Below are 17,608 nucleotides of genomic sequence, written 5' to 3'. Positions count from 1 at the left end.
TAAGAGGTTAGAAAAATAACAGCAAAGTAAAAGGTATTAGAAGAGAGAAACTGCAAGGAGTGGGAACTAATAAAATAGGAAAATACAATGAAATTGAAAAGCAAAGTCAAAATTATGAAATGCAAATAAAATTGACAAATATAAAATTGATCAAGGAAGAAAATGCACAATTCATCAGTATTAGAAATGAGAAAAGGTGGCATAACAGATACCAAAGGTATTTAAAAGACACTAAGAACATACAATGAATACTATCATGACAAAATTAAAAGCAGATGAAATGGGAAAATTCTAAGAAAACATAATAGAAGGACATAAAGCCCTATAACCATTTAAAGGAATTGTGTCAGTGCATTAAAATCTTCCCAAAGAAAATACCATTTCAGACAGAAATATGTTCAATGAATAAATAATGCTAACATTAATCTAGTTTTTCTAGAAAATAAAGGAACACTCTACAACTCATTATTTGAGGATAGTATTAATATAATATAAAAATCAATAAGGGGAGGTGTGCCTCTGTGGCTCAGTCAGTTAAGCATCTGCCTTCTGCTGAGGTCATGATCCCAGGGTCCTGGGATAGAGACCCACATCGAGCTCCCCGCTACTTGGGGATCCTGCTTCTCCCTCTCCTTCTGCCTGCCACTCACTCCCCCTGCTTGTGCTCTTTCTGTCAAATGAAAAAGTAAAATCTTAAAAATAAAAATCAACAAGTACAATTATGAGGAAAAAAAGCTACAGTCCTTTCTTATCTGAGAATGATGAAAAAATGAAAAAAATGTTTTCAAAATAAAGCAACACTGTAAACAAAGTAATACAAGGGAATAAAGTTGGCTTTGTGGCAGGATAGCAAAGGTCATTTGTCATTTAAAAAACTTAATACCCACATGAACAGATTAGAGGTAGAAACTATAGTATCTCAGTAGATGTCCAATAAGAAACCAATAAGATAAATTTTAATGATACTTTATTTACCAAAATTGATAGGAAACATCATTTTTTTTTTGAAATAGGCACCATGCCCAGCATGGAGCCCAACACAAGACTTGAACTCACAACCCTGAGAGAAGCACCTGGGCTGAAATCAAGAGTCAGACACTTAACCAACTGAGCCACCCAGGCACCCCTGAGAAACATCATTCTTAATGGCGAAACATTAGAAATATTTCTACAAAATTGAGAAAATCACAAGGATCTTACTACATCTATATGTGTACTAGAGACCCAAAGCATGACAGAAAAATAAAGAAGAGCTGTAGAGATGAGAATGGAAGAAATGTACCTACTTTAATTTGCAAATAGTATGATTCCCTATAAAAACATAATGTAGAAGTATGGAATTAATTTATGAATTTAGTAAGATTATTAAATATAAGGTAAATATACAAAAATCAGTGATCAACACAAAAATACAAAATGCCATTAACAAAGAGAATACTGTTTACTATAGCAATAGAGACACCAAGTACATAGGAATGAATCCAACAAAAAATATTAAATTTGTGTCAATGAAAATAAACCTGTTTGTGGATAAATTATTCTCTTCAGATGTCAATTCTGCTGTAAACGATTTAGAGATTCATGGAAATTCCAGTAAATAGACCCCTACAGCTTCTTATATTGTGGTTGGTAAATATTTTCAAAATTTGTATTTAACTACAAATAGACAAAATAGCCAAAACTTAATTGGAGAAGGTAGAGATGCAGATAGAGGCACAGACAGAGAAGGATGAGAAGGAGAACAATATGGGAATCTTTCCCTAACAGAAATCAAGACCGATTTCAAAAGTATAGTACCTAAGACATTTTGACATTTATACAAATAGGGACGGATATGGGCCAATGGAACAAAATACAGAGTCATAAACAGGTCCATGCCTACATGAAAACCTGATGTTTGAACAAGGTTTTGGCAGATCAGTAGAGAAAGTGGATTTTTCAGAAAAACACGATGATGCAATTAGTTTACTACACATATAAAAATGAAATTGGATACCTTCAGATTACTTATAAAAATAAATTCTGGATAAAATAAACACTGATATGTCACAGACAAGACTTTTAAGAGAAAATATATGACACTATATTTAGGACTTCAGGATTGAAATGATTTCTAAAACAGTACATACTTTGGGCCTTCTTTTGAAGGCAGAAACATGAGACCGGATTGAAAGATTTGACATGGATCTTAGAATTGATCACATTGTTAAGATTTTTTATTTGTGTGATGGTTTCCCTTAATGCTTAAGTTGTATTAGACTACATAACATGTATACACACACACAAATATATATATTATGTGTAAATATATATATAATACACACTTGTTTTCTGAAAATATTTCATAGTTTTAAAAGAAAATTAAAACTAGAAAGAAATGGCAAAATGAGCATTATTTGTGTAATTGGGAAACTCAAGACAACCTACTAAAAATATGTCCTATTAGAACAAGAGAGTTTTTTTGGCCTGTTACAAAAATATATAAAAATTTTTGCTTTTCAGTACATAAGCAGCAGCCACTTGGACACTATAAAGAAAGAAAAAAAATCCATTTATATTAAAGATTGCAAAAGATAAAATAAAAAATAAAAAAAAGATAAAATACTTAGGAAAATACTTACAGAGGAATGTACAAGACTTATAAAAAGAAGAATTTATATCCACACAGAGAGTCATAAAAGTGGTTTAAATAAATGGAAAGACATTTTCAGGTTTGGGATAGGAGCAGTCAATATTATAAAATGACAATTATCTATATATAAATTTAATGTGACCTGCCCAAAAATGCCCTTAAAATTTTCTTTCTTTTTTTTTTTTTTTTTTTGTAATTAGACATACCAGCTGTATATCCCATGTAGATCAACACAAGAAACTTGTTGTTAAAAAAGAAAAAAAAATGGGGAGGAGAAGGGTGAACTCTCCCAGATACTAATACATTTTCATAATAGGTAAAACGGTTTATGTTAGTGCTTGAATAAAGAAATAAGTCAATGGAAGAGAGAGTAAAAAAAATAAACTTATAGGTAGGAAAAGATGTAGAAATGTAGCATATAATAAAAGCTGCACCTATAATCAGTGGAAAGAAATGAATCATTCAGTAAAAATAAATAACAGGAATCTGAGGTGCCTGAGTGACTCAGTTGGTGAAGTGTCCAACTTTTGATTTCAGGTCATGATTTCAGGATCATGAAATTGAGCCCCCCCTCCTTTGGGTTCCATGCTGGGCATGGAGACTGCCTAAGATTTTCTCTTTCCCTCCCCCTCTCTGCTTCTCCAACCTCCCCGCAAACACGTGCACTCTGTCTCTCTCAAAAAAAAAAAAAAAAGTATGTAGATATAACAGGAATCTAATTCTATACATTATATATTACATCAAAACACATGGAAATGATTGCATACATTGATGTTTTTCATTTTGTTGGCTTATCTTTTTTTGTCTTTTAGTAGGGAATGTCTGTCACTCTAGATATGAAATCTAGAAATATTGAAGGAAAAGTCACATAAAATTAACAACTCAAACATCATTGCAAGGGAAGAAACACGATGGTCAGAAGATAAATTGCCATCAGTGAAAGTATTTGCAATTTGGAAGTATTTTCCTTAGTATTATAGAGCTCCTACAATTCAAAAAGTGACAAAAGCCCCATTAGAAAAAAAATGGCACCACACAGCTCAAGGGGATCTCTCCATGGCTTTAAAACAAACAAAAACTTAGCATCATTCATAGAATGCCAGTTCAGAATAGCAGTTCCCCTTTCATCTGTCAGATCACATAAATCTATAGATTAATCCATATTTACTTCCACTACAAGGACCATTTCTTTCCCTTGGCAGGGAAACTCTTCCTGCCTTCTACCCCATTTTCTTACTTTCTCTCAGATCATTTCTTCACAAAAAAGTACTCTATGGATAGGTTAAATCTCTTAACATATGTTCTCATAAGCTCTCTGTAGTTTTCATTCCTAATTTTTTCACTGTTGTAGGCTTACATTATTTTTATCTCATTATTTGATCTCTCAGTGTCTAATTAGATTGTGGTTCCCAAGGACAGGGGCTGTGTCTTGTTTTGTTTTGGTTTTTTGTTTCTGTTCTTTTTTGTGGCTGGTGTTATTTAACATTGTCTACCACCCTTCCTATGTGCTCGATAAAGAACTGTTAAGCAATATTTTGATAACAGTGTAAGTGAGTGTAAAGCATTGCAATGTGTGGGGAAACAGATATTCTTATACGTTTTTGAGAGGAGTAGGAAGTGGTGCACTATTTTTGGAGGCCATGTGGCAGTAGTTCTCCAGATTTAGAGGATTGCTTGTGCCTACATTTTCAGCTCCTTTTGCCAGCTTTGAGTATAACAAGTTTTAAAATTCTAATTGAATTGTATTTGTGTTTCTTTGCTGGCTAGAATAGTTGAACATCTCACCTTTTTCTGAGTAGCTGAAGTTGGGTCCATTACTTAAAAAATATGCAGCCTATTAAAATAATCATAAAGAGTTGAAAATGGTCACTGTTTTACATTAATAAAACAATACTTATTTTTTGGCGATTAGTATCTGATGGCTCAGTACTTTCTTTTCCTATACATAGAGAATGCCTTTTTAAGGTATGTTGTATTTTTAAATAGTCCAGGGATCATAAAGTTGTGGACAAAACTCTTTATCTTGAGATTGGTATGTGATACCATTTTGTAATTTGATTTTAACACATTTATGATGCCTTATACTTGTAACAGTGTCAAGAAAATAAAAAAACTCTAGCAGGGTTATGTATTTTGATAAGTTGAAAGTGCATTAAGCATATATCATTTATTTACTGATTAAACCTTTCATGTGGCCATTAGATTGCCTACTTTGCAGAGCTGTTGAGTGGATAAAATTACATAAGTTAGGGGAAATTATAAATCATGTCATTATAAAAACACAGAACATTTTTTGATATGGCCAAAAAAATGCTTAGGTGTTTTTGGGTTTTGTTTTACTTGTTGAACCAGGGGGAAAGACTAATCACTATTACTGAACTTTGGCGTGGAGCCACGGCTTTTCCACCAAGTTGGCAATTCAGGAGTTTGTTCAGAACTGGGAGAATAATGAGGCAATAAATATGCAAAGTTAGCTCCTTGAAGGCAATAAATATTTGGGGCACCTGCTGAAGTTTTAAGTATTGCCAGAGTACCAAGAATGCAGGTGTCTTGTGAACTAACAAGGCTTTGAAATCAATGACATTTGCTTACATACTCTGCTGGAAACTGTGCCTGGAATAGAACCAAGGGTAGGACCTGTTTCTTCAGACATCTGCATTTCTGTTACTGGCATCAGCTATCAGTTCTTCAGCTGAGACATCTGCAACATGTTTAACTCTTTCTCCCTTTAATTCCTCTCATAATCAGTTGCCAAATTCTACTCATTTTTCAAATGAAAGCTATCCATCTGTCTGTTACTTCTTCTGTCCTTCTTCCAGGCTTGGACTATTGCAATACGTGCTTGCTTGGTCTTTACACTGTAGTGCTTTATCTTTCGGATCTGTCTCACCCATTAGTTTAGAAATCTTTATTGCCCTTTTCCTCCAAATAAGTGAACTCCAAATTCCTTTGCCTTAGATTCATGGGTTTTATAGTGGTCACAGTCTACTTTTCTCAATGTATAATCCACTTCTCTATATCATGAATGTAAACGAACCATAACTTTCAAACTTTTTTTCTTAATGCGTTTTTCTTATTTCAACTCTCAGTCCCGCTGATTTATATCTCTTGCAATTTTACTTATCTGTTAATGGACAAGGCAAAAGCTATCACTTTTTCTGAAATTAGACCTAAAAGTCTGGCTGGAAATATATTTCCTTTTTTAGCTCCTTTGTACTGTTAATTGTAAATACCACTTAATTTCTAATAGATATTGGTTTGTACTGATACTTACAAACCCCTACACACATATCTTACTGAGCAGCAGTCTCTGTGAAAAATAGACTTACTATCTGATACATTTTTTTTTTCTCCTCACAGTGTTGAGTGCGTTGTACAACATGGGCACTTAAACATGTGTTTGAATGTGTAAGCATTTGTTGTACAACTACTCGTCTCTTGGGCAGTCCTCTTGAAATTCAAAGTAGAGGATAGTTGAGTTCCAGAAGTAGAAAAGGAGAATTAGTTTGGGTCAAGGAATGCAGTTGCCTTAACTGAGAGGAAAAAATGTGTAGTTTTATAACTATATAAATATAAATATGGCAAAATATTTTTGGTACCTGATGATATTTTGTATTACTATATAAAATTAACTATGTGGAAATGCAATAGTTATATTATATGCCAGTTATGATGAGTCTACCTTGAAGTATGGGTACAGGCCTCTCCATCTATTTCGTGTAAGTCCTGAAGTTGTGGACTTGGAAGGGCCAAATCCAGCACTTTTAGCTATTTTGATTATTTAATCTAAAATTCTGCTAATTCTTTTTTTTAAATATTTTTATTGTGTTATGTACTGCTATGTATGTACTGCTATGCTATGTATTGTCACCATACAGTACATAGTTAGTTTTTGTTGGAGTGTTCCATGATTCATTGTCTGCATATAACACCCAGTGCTCAATGCAATCTGTGCCCTCCTTAACACCCATCACCAAACTGACTCATCCCCTCATTCCCCTCCCCTCTAAAACCCTCATTTTGTTCCCAGAGTCCATAGTCTCTCGTGGTTCATCTCCCTCTCTGAATCCCCCCCCTTCATTTTCTCCTTCCTTCTCCTAATGTCCTCCATGCTATTCCTCATGTTCCACAAATAAGTGAAACCATATGATGACTGACTTTCTGTGTTTTACTTATTTCACTCAGCATAATCTCCAGTCCCATCCAAGTTGATGCAAAAGTTGGGTATTCACCCTTTCTGACGGCTGAGTGATATTCCATTCTGCTAATTCAATAAGAAGCTAGCATATGTCCTAGGAGACACCCTATCAAACCAAAATTTGGCTAATCTCTCTCTGCTTGCCAGAAAAGTACATTTCAGAAGGGAGTAAAAATTTTGCTTTTCATTCTACATTAATGTGCATCTACCATAAGAAAGAGAGGATATATTCTAAAGGATCAGTAAACAAACAGTAAAGAGTAAATGAGAAATGAAGATAAAGGCACTACATCATAATCTAGGACTATTAGGATGGGAATAACAGTAACCAATAACAAATTACTGTAATAATAAAAGAAAAAAACTATACCCTTAACTACCCCTAGAAATCCATTACTCCTTAAAATTTTCAAGTTTAATTATTCTTTAATTAATGTTCCTTGACCTACTAAAATTGTTAGTGGCCACATGTAACTATATTGTATCCTTTACCACATTGTACATTTTAGGATTCCCTATAGCAGAAGTCACAAGTATCTTCTTGTGGCTACTTCCTGTGGCTACCTCTACATGCCTTGGCTAAGGTTAGATACTACTTAGTGGGCAAGTGCTAGAGAAAATATATTAGAGAAATAGACCTAGGCTTGAATTCTTGTCATGCCAGCTACTCACTGAATAAACTTGAGGTAAGTCAATGTGTCTGTACTAATTTTCTTCATCCCTACAATTTGGATAAGTTTTCCTTTCAAGGTTCATTGTTCAATTGTTCATGCTTTAATTGCATGGAATAGTGGCTGACACATAATACAGAGTGCATGAATAATAATTAGAAGTAGTGTGTTTATTTCTACGAATGCTGTAATGTAAAAAGGATATCTTTGACTCCCGTTGGCCATATATGTCTCTCTTCATTCAAGGAACTGATTTCATATTCTTCAGAATTCTTACTGGGTTGGCAGGAAGTGAGGTTATTATGGAGACCCTTGTAGATCACTAACATAGCTTTTGTATTTGATCCATTGTTTAGACAATGATACCAGTTAGAGTAATAAGTAGTTTGTCCAAGTTAATAATCATAATGGGACTTCAGCCAGTACAGATGTGGCAGCATTCCCGCAACAGACTCTCTCCAAATGTAGGTTTGGATGTCAGAGTGAGTAGGTGGAAGAAGGGAAAAAATCACCCAGCTAATGAATGGTCTTATAAGAATTGGCTTTCTGTTTGCATTTCTCTAATGTATCCTGGCAAATGTGTGTTCCAGGGCCAGGCAAGCAACCTTCCTTGAGCAGATCATCTGTAGACTTTTCAGGCTTATAATTCCTCTAAGTTAGGAAGAGGCCACGTTAGTTTCAACTTGCTGTCAAATTTACAGACTATTCAGTTGCTTCTATGATTCGCTATCAGCTAGTAAGTCTGTAGACATTTATTTAATGTCAAGAATTCTTGTTGTCCAAACACTTAAATTCTAGATGGTGAGAGTTTATATGTATTACTTAGAATTTGCCAGAAATTGAAGGTAGTTCTGATATGTACACCTGCCATATATTTGAAAACCACTGAAGTTAACAATCGTGGGAAATATATGCTAGAATTTATTGAAGGCCCCTTTATACAGCAAGAAGGTCTTAAAATCTGGGTTGCATTTGTAAATATAGATAATCTGGGGAAAGCATTCTGTTAAGAAGGGACTGTACAAAATGACAGGGGAGAATTAACTGTTCCAATGAAAATTAGATTGAAGTCAGTTTACAGATCACTTGAAAAATAAGATAAAAGCTTGGGTTTTTGTCCTATAGATCATGGCTTCTTATAATTTTGAGTAAGCATCATCTATAAAGTAAATTAAAAAATAATTTCTTAGGCCTTATCTCTAGATAGTGTCTTTCAATCCACTGTGGCAGGACCCAGAACTCTGCATTTTAACTAACCCAACATCAGCATGCCCTAGGATTTTGATGTACATGTTTCATTATTCCCATTTTCAGTATCACTGCTTGCCAAGGAATATTAAAATATTTTGCATGGAGGCAGGTGGTACCCAGGTGGTTCAGTGGGTTCGGCATCTAACTCTTGGTTTCGGCTAGAGTCATGATCTCAGGGTCATGAGAATGAGCCCGTCTTCAGGCTTGGCACTCAGTGGGGAGCCTCCTTAAGATTCTCTCTTTCTCCTCTCCCCTCCCCCATTCACCCTCTCTCTATCTTAAAAAAAAATTGCCTAGGAAACTAGTTTTTATATTAATATATTCATAACAATCTAAGGCAATTAAGGCATGGTTTAATAAAGCAAGAAGTTAAGAGGCACAAGGTCAGTCAAACATTACAAGAGTCCAGAAGTGAGAATTAGCGCTTGTCTTGGTTGATATAATTGGTCATGGAAAGGGTGGGATAGGTGGGAGAGCTTTAAGGAATACAGAACTAACAGGATCCAGGCATGTGTTCACTTCCTAAGAGCAAAGGATATTGTGTCCTAACCCCAATAGATGGTAAACTCCTTGAGGGTAGGAACTGGATCTTTAATACTAATTTTTATGAACCCAACTTGGTATAGGACCCGGCATACAGCACATTTTCAACAAGTATTTGTCCAGTTCCTAGATAAACCTGGCTTAGAATGTACAGTAAAATCAAAAGGAATCCCTCTTTTGGTATCTCTCCTTTTTTTTTTTATTTTTTTATTTTTTTTATTTTAACTGTTGCCGACTTGCTTTGCTTTGACTTTTGACTTCCAACAGTGGTACATATTTAATTGTTTAATGAAGAATGAAATTTAAATGATTAAAATTATTTAAAATCTAAAAAGTAATAAACTTATTTGGATTTTTTTTCCCATAAGCAGTGAACTTACACCAGACGCAGCCACAGAATTGTATGAAATTGTCATTTCTTGGAAATAGAATACAGTTCCACTTAGACATTGTGACAGTTTGTTTCTTTTTTTAAAATAAAATTTTCCATATGATATATGGACTTTTAGTGTGAAATAATACCTCATGACAAATTATTTAATATATTTAACACAAAAAAGTTTACTCTTCTAAAGAACTACTGTTTACAAATCTGATCCTTTCTGAATTATGTAAAATATGTGAGTGAGTTCATAAATGTTCTCCTTTCTAACTCTTTAAACATCAAAAGGGACCATCTTCAAAATCCAAATGTTTCTCCAGCTTTCCGCAGGATATCACAAAACTTCCTGGCAGTGACTTTTAAACAAGTTGAGAAGTTTTATAAGATAAAAATATTTTTTCAGTTGACTTGACAACCATGTACAATGTTAGTGGAGAGTTTATTTGCCCAAGGCTCTTTGTCAAAATGAATTTAAACTGAGATTATTAAAATGTAGCTCAGTTGCACAGTACAAGGAGAGGTGTTGCTAATGTCTTACTTTTAGAATGTTTTCCATACAATGCATGCAACTCGGTTTTAGAACTATATATGTGGAGGTGTATTTCTGCTAACAGAGAGTAGACATTTAAAATTATTCAGGAAACAAAAAAAAATCGTATGCATAAATGGAGAGTTTTGATCCACTATAGTTTGGTTGTCTAGAGATCTCTCTGCTTGACCATCAGACTGCCTGGCTCTGAGTCCCAACTCCACCGCTAATCTCTGCACATTCTTCATGTAGGGAATAGAAGTCATGATAATAGAAACCCAATGGGGATATTGTGAGGATTAAGTGATATCATCATCATAAATGATTAATACAGTGACTGGTGCAGATAAAAGTTCACAGTTTATTTTATTTCAAATCTGTAGAATCGGAACTAAGCAGTGTTTCCGGATAGTTCCAGATGTGTGGTTAAAAAAAAAAAAAAAAAAAAAAAAAAAAAGATGCCCATCCCAGTTTAATGATAATCTTCTCTGTTACAAGTTAAATAACTTTAGGAAAATTGAACTAATGGTAAACAATGTTTGAATCATCACATCTCTCCATGGCTAGAGCTAATTGCTTACATGAGAATCAGGATCCCAAAAGGAAAATGATCATCTGGATGAGAAGTTGTCATCTTTCCAATTTGGAAAATCACGTTATACTACTTTGGGAAAATGTCCAAATTGCTAAGTCTTGGAAACAAAACCTCTCCTTCTCTCAAATGGACATATTATTTAAGAAGTTTTATTGTTTCTGAAAAAGACCAGTTGCCTTTCAGAAGTAATAGTATTTGTGTACGGTTTGAAAGACTGTACCACCACAGATGGAAGAGCTGAGCATGTTCCACAGGGCAAGTGGCTGTTGATAAAACAGGGTCACCCAGCAACGTGTGCTGCAGCCAGAATTCCTCCCTGGTGGAGGTGACATGGTGATCTTGGCAAGGACTGCATCTGAGCCATACAGTTAGAAATGCATTAAGGCATTTTATTCAATTTGTGAGATTCTGCCTCGTTTACAGTTTCTTTTTTTTTTTTTTTTGGAAGATTTTATTTATTTATTTCACACACACACACACACACACACACACACAGTGCAAGTAGGCAGAATGGCAGGCAGAAGGAGAGGGAGAAGGGTTTGTTCCCAGGACCCCAGGACCATGACCTGAGCTGAAGGCAGATGCTTAACTGACTGAGCCACCCATGCACCTCTGCATTTTCTTATTTTAACATCAGAGCAAAACAAATTCTTGCCGTTATTCTTTATTTGGTTTTCCTTTAAGTCTACAACTTCCTGCAAAGCAACTTCCACAAATACTGCAAATTGCACATCATTATGTTTACCTTTTTGTGCTTTTTGACAAGTAAGAATGATGAGAGTTCTCTGATTTCTTGCCCCCATAAAAAGAATCATCATGGGTTCCTACTGTATTCCAGGCACTGTGCAGGCATTTTACATCATCCTCATGTAATTTCCCTAACAATCAGTTAGGAAAGTATACTTCATAAGTGAGGAAACTGAGGCACATTTATTTCTTTGTTATTATTTGCTTGTCTCAAGTTCCATGAATAAGGGGATGGGAGATACAGAATTTACATCTCTTTCAACTTCAACATCTTTCACCGTGCCTCTCAGTAACTAAACTGGTCCACACCTACTCCACATCATCTCTTACTTTTCCTCTTTATCGTCAAGGTATGAAAAAATTTAGCTTCCTAATCTGTCAGTCATCATATTAATGTGTGTTGATACAGACCATATTTAAAGACATTAATTAGAATAGGAGTGAAAAATATGGTTCAACCTAGAACTGAATTTTTCTAACATGAAAAAATGGAAAGTGATATCCAGTCATGTATTTATAGTTTTATTTAGACCAGAATTTTGGGAGTCTTCAGAAGTTAGCAAACACAGTGATTTCCTCATTCATTATTTTTAACTCAGAAATTAATTACTATTCTAGCCATATCATTTTCTTCTTTAAAAAAAACATAATCAATATAATAATTTTGATTCAAAGTTTTAATTTCTCAATGAAAAAGCAATTTGATTGTCATGAAAATTCTTATTTTGATTTGAGAACACATAGGTAGTCCAGTTGTGATGTCCCTTGGCAGCTTTTATAATAATTCTTTTATTAGCATTTTAAAATATAATGTAGCTATTTTTATTATGAAAGACTATTTTATTATCTACATAATACAGAATGAGAAAAGGGAACCCTTGACTATCCTGCCATTATTTCAAACTTGGCTTTTACAAAACTGAATCTTTCCTCTTCCTGTGTCTTCACTATTAACCTTCATTATAAGAATTCAGTGGAGATTATATGAACGTTGTCCTGCAATAGAAGTGGTTCTACATGGTGACTTGATTCAGCATCTAAGTCAGTTTATAGAGTATCATTCCAGTATGCCAGGATCTTAAAGAGATGAGCAAATTCTTGCCCTGAAGTAGTTGTAGCATTAACCAGAAGTTAAAATGGATAATGCAACATAGAAAATGCTCTGACAATGTTGTTCACAGAATCCAATGGTAGTACAAAGAGCACACATACATAAGATGGAAGTCAGTGAAAGAAAACCTCATGAGGGTGATTGACAGTATCCTTGAAGATCAAGTAGAATTTATCCAGGCAAAGGCATTGAAGGAGAGGCACTTTGGACAGGGCAGGAGAGGGAATGGAATTTATCCATGCCAACTGTGTCACGGTCAGTCCCATGATTCTAGAGCCAGCCATCTCGCTTCAGATATCCCCACTTTCCACTCTCTCACTGTAGAACCTGGGGAAATTTATTTCTCATCAGCAAAAATGGGGTTTTAACAGTCCCTACCTTAGAGAGTCATTTAATTCACACTTATAAATCCCTTTGTATGGTGTGTGACACAGAAAATGCTAAATGACAATTATAAAATAATAAAACAGAATATACTGTTTGGGACACTAGAAATCATTTGCTGAAAAGAAAATGCAGTAAAGGATTTGGAACAAGACAAAGACTTTGTACCATGTTAGAGAGCTGGGAGGTGCCATACAGGTAATGGGGAAGTCGAGGCATGGCAGTGGATTGTGTTTTAAATAGACTTCACTGAGGCAGAGTAGGAAAAAAAGAATGTTGGTAACGTTTAGAGGCACGGAACCCAATAATGCTGTAATAATTGTTGAGACTAAATACTTTATAATCCTTTTTAATAGTAACAAAGGAATTGGAAGGAGGTGACAGATGAGAGAAATGTTTAGGAAGTAGAACTGGCAGGGCTTGCCCTCTCACACAAGAGTAAATAAAATAGCCTGGGGGATGATCTGAGAGAAGGGATAAATCACCTGAAGGTTTTTGATTTGGCAGACTGGGTTGCAAGTGAAGGCACAAAAAAGAGAGTGAAAGAAAAAGAGAATACAGAAGTAGAGGTTTGAAAGAGAAAATATGGCAGTTTTCCACATAATGAATTTAATGTTCTCCTAGTACACCATTGGGAGAAAAGTCAGATTTTTAAATAGAGTTTCAACTTAAAGCAACAGATTCAAGATTCACTAGAAAAAATAAAGATGGCCAGGAATGGGAAAGTTCCCCAGGGATAGTTTGTGTTATATTGGAAGAAGACTGTCTAATGAAGCAGATGGGGAAAATAATAGTTTTAATGTGGTTTCAGATTTGATAGAAGGTATGAATAAAGGATCTCTGGGCAAAAACAAGAATCTTGTATGGTTGACTAGAAACTTAAACTATTTCTGTGTTTCATATATACTTCTCTGAAAATTTTCTCTCCAGATCATTTTGACAGAGGTGACTAAACATGTTATTTACCAGATTGACTGGGAAAATGTTTTTTACTAAATAAAAATATTTACGTTTAACAAAATAACAAAATTTTTAAAAAATCAATCTGCAACCTAATTTTATTTTTGATCTTTAGAACTAATTCATCTCCCATTATTTTAAGTATTCATCTGTTATTTTATTGCCATTATAAAAAGCTAAAATATATTTATCTAATGTAATTTTTTTATTTTAATTATATTCTGAATCAGCATGGGCATTAATCATGACAATGACCACCCATCATGTGCTGATGGTCTTCATATCATGTCTGGTGAATGGATTAAAGGACAAAATCTTGGTGATGTTTCATGGTCCCGATGTAGCAAGGAAGATTTGGAAAGATTTCTAAGGTACAAAGGTCATTTACCATTGTTGTATTGTCAATGTTTACATGTGCCTGCTTCTGCTACCAATGAAGGAAGGTGGCACAGTAGAGTGGAGAGGACACCAGATTAGGGATCAAGGCAGTCTGTTCCAACACTGGCTCTTCCACTGACTCATAGTGTGAATTGGAACATATTATTTAACCCATCTGCTTCTTAGTTTCCACATTTTCTTATAAAAGAATGAGCAAGGCAATTTGTAAGGTTGGAAAATTATCTGTCACAGTATTTAATTGCCTCTTCAAAATTTCCCATTGGAAATGTTCTCATTGCTCATCACTCAGCACATCTGTTATCACAAAGAACCTCTTTAACAAAAGCTCCACCCTTTCATTGTGATACTTCTAAACTGATTTTTTTTCATTAACACATAGTTGTCACCATTATAATAGTCCTCATTTTCTTCTTCCCCACTTTCAGCAGCGGGAGGAGTTTCTCTCTGGTTGGAAAAAGAAATGAAAAATATTATTATTGTTCTAATTTTCATTTTAAAGCCCCTGTTATTTACTTATCCCTTTGGTAATAAAGGAGCAGCTGAAACAGTACATGATATACAAAGTAGCTAGTGAGTGAGAGATGCTTCAAGTATCTGCAAGTCTCATGAAGATAGAGAGAGAGGCACCTAGCTAGCCAAGTTCACTATAGAGATAAATCTTATTCAGGTTTCCATACCATTTCAGTTGGCAAGCCTATTTTTTCTGTTCAATGAGTATTAAAATCCACCAAAATATAATGTTTTCTGCCTTACCATAACTCTGGTGTGAGCTATATGCTGGACATTCTGTGATGGTGTAGAGAACAGTATACAGAACGTGTAGTATGTGAACTCACCACCTCACTGCAACAGTAACCCTTGAGTAGTTCCTAAGGAACATAAGTGATTTTGTATGGTGGCCTTCACAAGAATCAGATGGATGATAAAATTAAACGTCACCTCGTAAATGGAAGTTGCATTACAATGTCAAGTACTGAAATATCTATAGCTAATACTCACTTGACAGAGCCTTCCATATATTCTCTTAGTCCCCAAATATAATTGATTTCTTACCTTTATGCATTATTTTTGAGCAAGTTACTCTCCAAGTCTGAGTTTCCTCATCTTACAAGTATGTATAGTAATACCACTTTACCATGTTATATAGATTAGCTGAATTAATCCCTATGAAAGAACTTTATAATCCAAAACATTCTGTTAACTTGACTATTATTATTATTATTATTGGAATTATCTTACATAGTTGTACATAAATGATTCTCATATGGGGATGCTTTCTAAGAATATTCAGTAGAACTTATAAATCAAAGTAAGAACATATTTTTAACATTATAAAATTGTTTCCTGTTGCTATGCTAATTATAACAAGTTTTTACATGAAATTCAAAATTTTACACGTATGTGCGTATTGCCAGGTCAAAGGCCAGTAACTGCTTGCTACAGACAAACCCCCAGAGTGTCAATTCCGTGATGGTTCCCTCCAAGTTGCCAGGGATGACATACACTGCTGACGAGCAATGTCAGATTCTCTTTGGGCCATTGGCTTCCTTTTGTCAAGAGATGCAGGTAAGGGTTGTGTCCAGATGTGATTGTTTAAGTGTATGTTCACATTCATTGTTTAGAAGCATTGACTGGAAGTGGGAAAGATGACTTTATTTCAGAGTTTGTGGCTATTTGGAGAGCACCCCAATCTTGAAAGAGAGATTTTCTAAGAAAAGATTACTGCAATTTTTCCCCTGGCACTTTGGAAGTGATAGAAATAAGGTGTGGACATTTAATCTAAGTCAGGAAGGAATGACCCAAGAATTTCAAATTTAAAAATGGCACTGAAGCCGGGGAAATATTTCTACTGTGCCAGTTCAGTGCTTCAATTTTAAAGCTCTTCCTTTCTTACATGCTAGGGAACCAGATAAAAATATACCAAAAATGATACATGAACATGTAATTGCAGAGGAAAACTTTTATCTTTTAACCCTGGAAATAAAATGTTAAAAATATGTTCTACCAGGACAAAAACTAGAGAGTACATTTTTAAATAGCTAAACTACAGGAAAGGGGTAAATATGTGGGGTAAGATACATGCTGTTAAGCTATGTATTAATATTCAAAGGGTCACTAATTACTCAAAGAGCCCAGTGGTAGCAGTATAGAAAATATGAAGTCTGAAAGATTGAGCAAAATGACCTTCTTGACTGATGTAAGAATTTTAGTTCTTCTTCCTTTCCCTTCTTTCTTTTGTCTGCCCATCCCCTAACCGCCCATCTATTCCCACCTTTTCTCAACACACACACACACACACACACACACACACACTTTGTATTGCAGGAATACACTGATAGTCATGCTTAGAGTAAGTTGGTAGCTGTATTTCATTCTACTTAAGTTTCTGTGATTGCCTCAAAGGACTTTGGCTTTGTTGAAGAGAATGCTGTTTTGGAGTACTAGCAGCATAGTTAAAATCCTTTATAAGTTAAAAAAAAAAAAAAAAGCATGCAGCATATGAAATATTTGATGCTCTCTCTTCTTTGTAGTTTTTATCCAAGGAGTTGTTCACTTATTATTTTCTTCTTATCCATTTCCCACACCAGTGGGTAAGCTCCAGGAGGGCAGAGAGCAATTTCTCCAGCATCTAGCCCAGTGGCTGGCACATGGCGGGCACTCAGTGAGTGACTTAAGATTAAAATAAGTGAATGTATGGAGGAGTTAGAGCTGGGTTAAATGTGACATGTTGAAGGAAGTGAAGACTACAGAATCCATCTAGCAATAGTGGACTCCAAAAGGAACTGTTGGCAGGGTGTCTGGGTGGCTCAGTCAGTTAGGCGGCCGATCTTACTTTCGGCTCAGGTCCTGATCTGATGTTGTGAGATCAAGCCCCGCATCAGGATCCATGCTAAGCATGGAGTCTGCTCGAGATTGTCTCTCTCTGCTCCTCCTCCCTCTCGCTCTCTCTCTGCTTGAGATTCTCTCTCTGCCCTTCCCCTCTCTCTCACACACATAGATGTATAATCCTTTAAAAAATAAAAAAAAAAGGATTGCTAGTGTATGTGTGTGATTGTGACCTGGTTCCCAAGGGTTTATCTGGTGGCAGACCTATGGGGCCCTTGGAACTTAGCATCAGGTGTGATGATTCAACATTAGGCAGCTTGGCTCTGTACACCTGGCCTGGATCCAACCCTGAACTTCTTATTCACTCTGCTTTCACTCTG

General features: G+C 35.2%; 1 protein-coding gene across 1 annotated transcript in view; it reads left to right on the top strand.

The window, feature by feature from the left end:
* The window catches only part of LOC111141183 (ADAM metallopeptidase with thrombospondin type 1 motif 19), a 246,812-nt gene that overhangs the window by 124,324 nt on the left and 104,880 nt on the right, over window positions 1-17,608 (top strand). The window contains exons 9-10 of the mRNA XM_022493562.1: window positions 14,234-14,374; window positions 15,818-15,968. Of these exons, the coding sequence (XP_022349270.1) occupies window positions 14,234-14,374; window positions 15,818-15,968 (292 nt within the window). The remainder of the gene's footprint in view (window positions 1-14,233; window positions 14,375-15,817; window positions 15,969-17,608) is intronic.

This window comes from Enhydra lutris, unplaced genomic scaffold (genome assembly GCF_002288905.1).
Source record: "Enhydra lutris kenyoni isolate GAN:26980312 unplaced genomic scaffold, ASM228890v2 scaffoldscaffold5, whole genome shotgun sequence".
NCBI classification, from domain to species: domain Eukaryota; kingdom Metazoa; phylum Chordata; class Mammalia; order Carnivora; family Mustelidae; genus Enhydra; species Enhydra lutris.
Note: the sequence above shows the minus strand (reverse complement) of the source record. Positions and strands in the feature narration are given on the sequence as shown.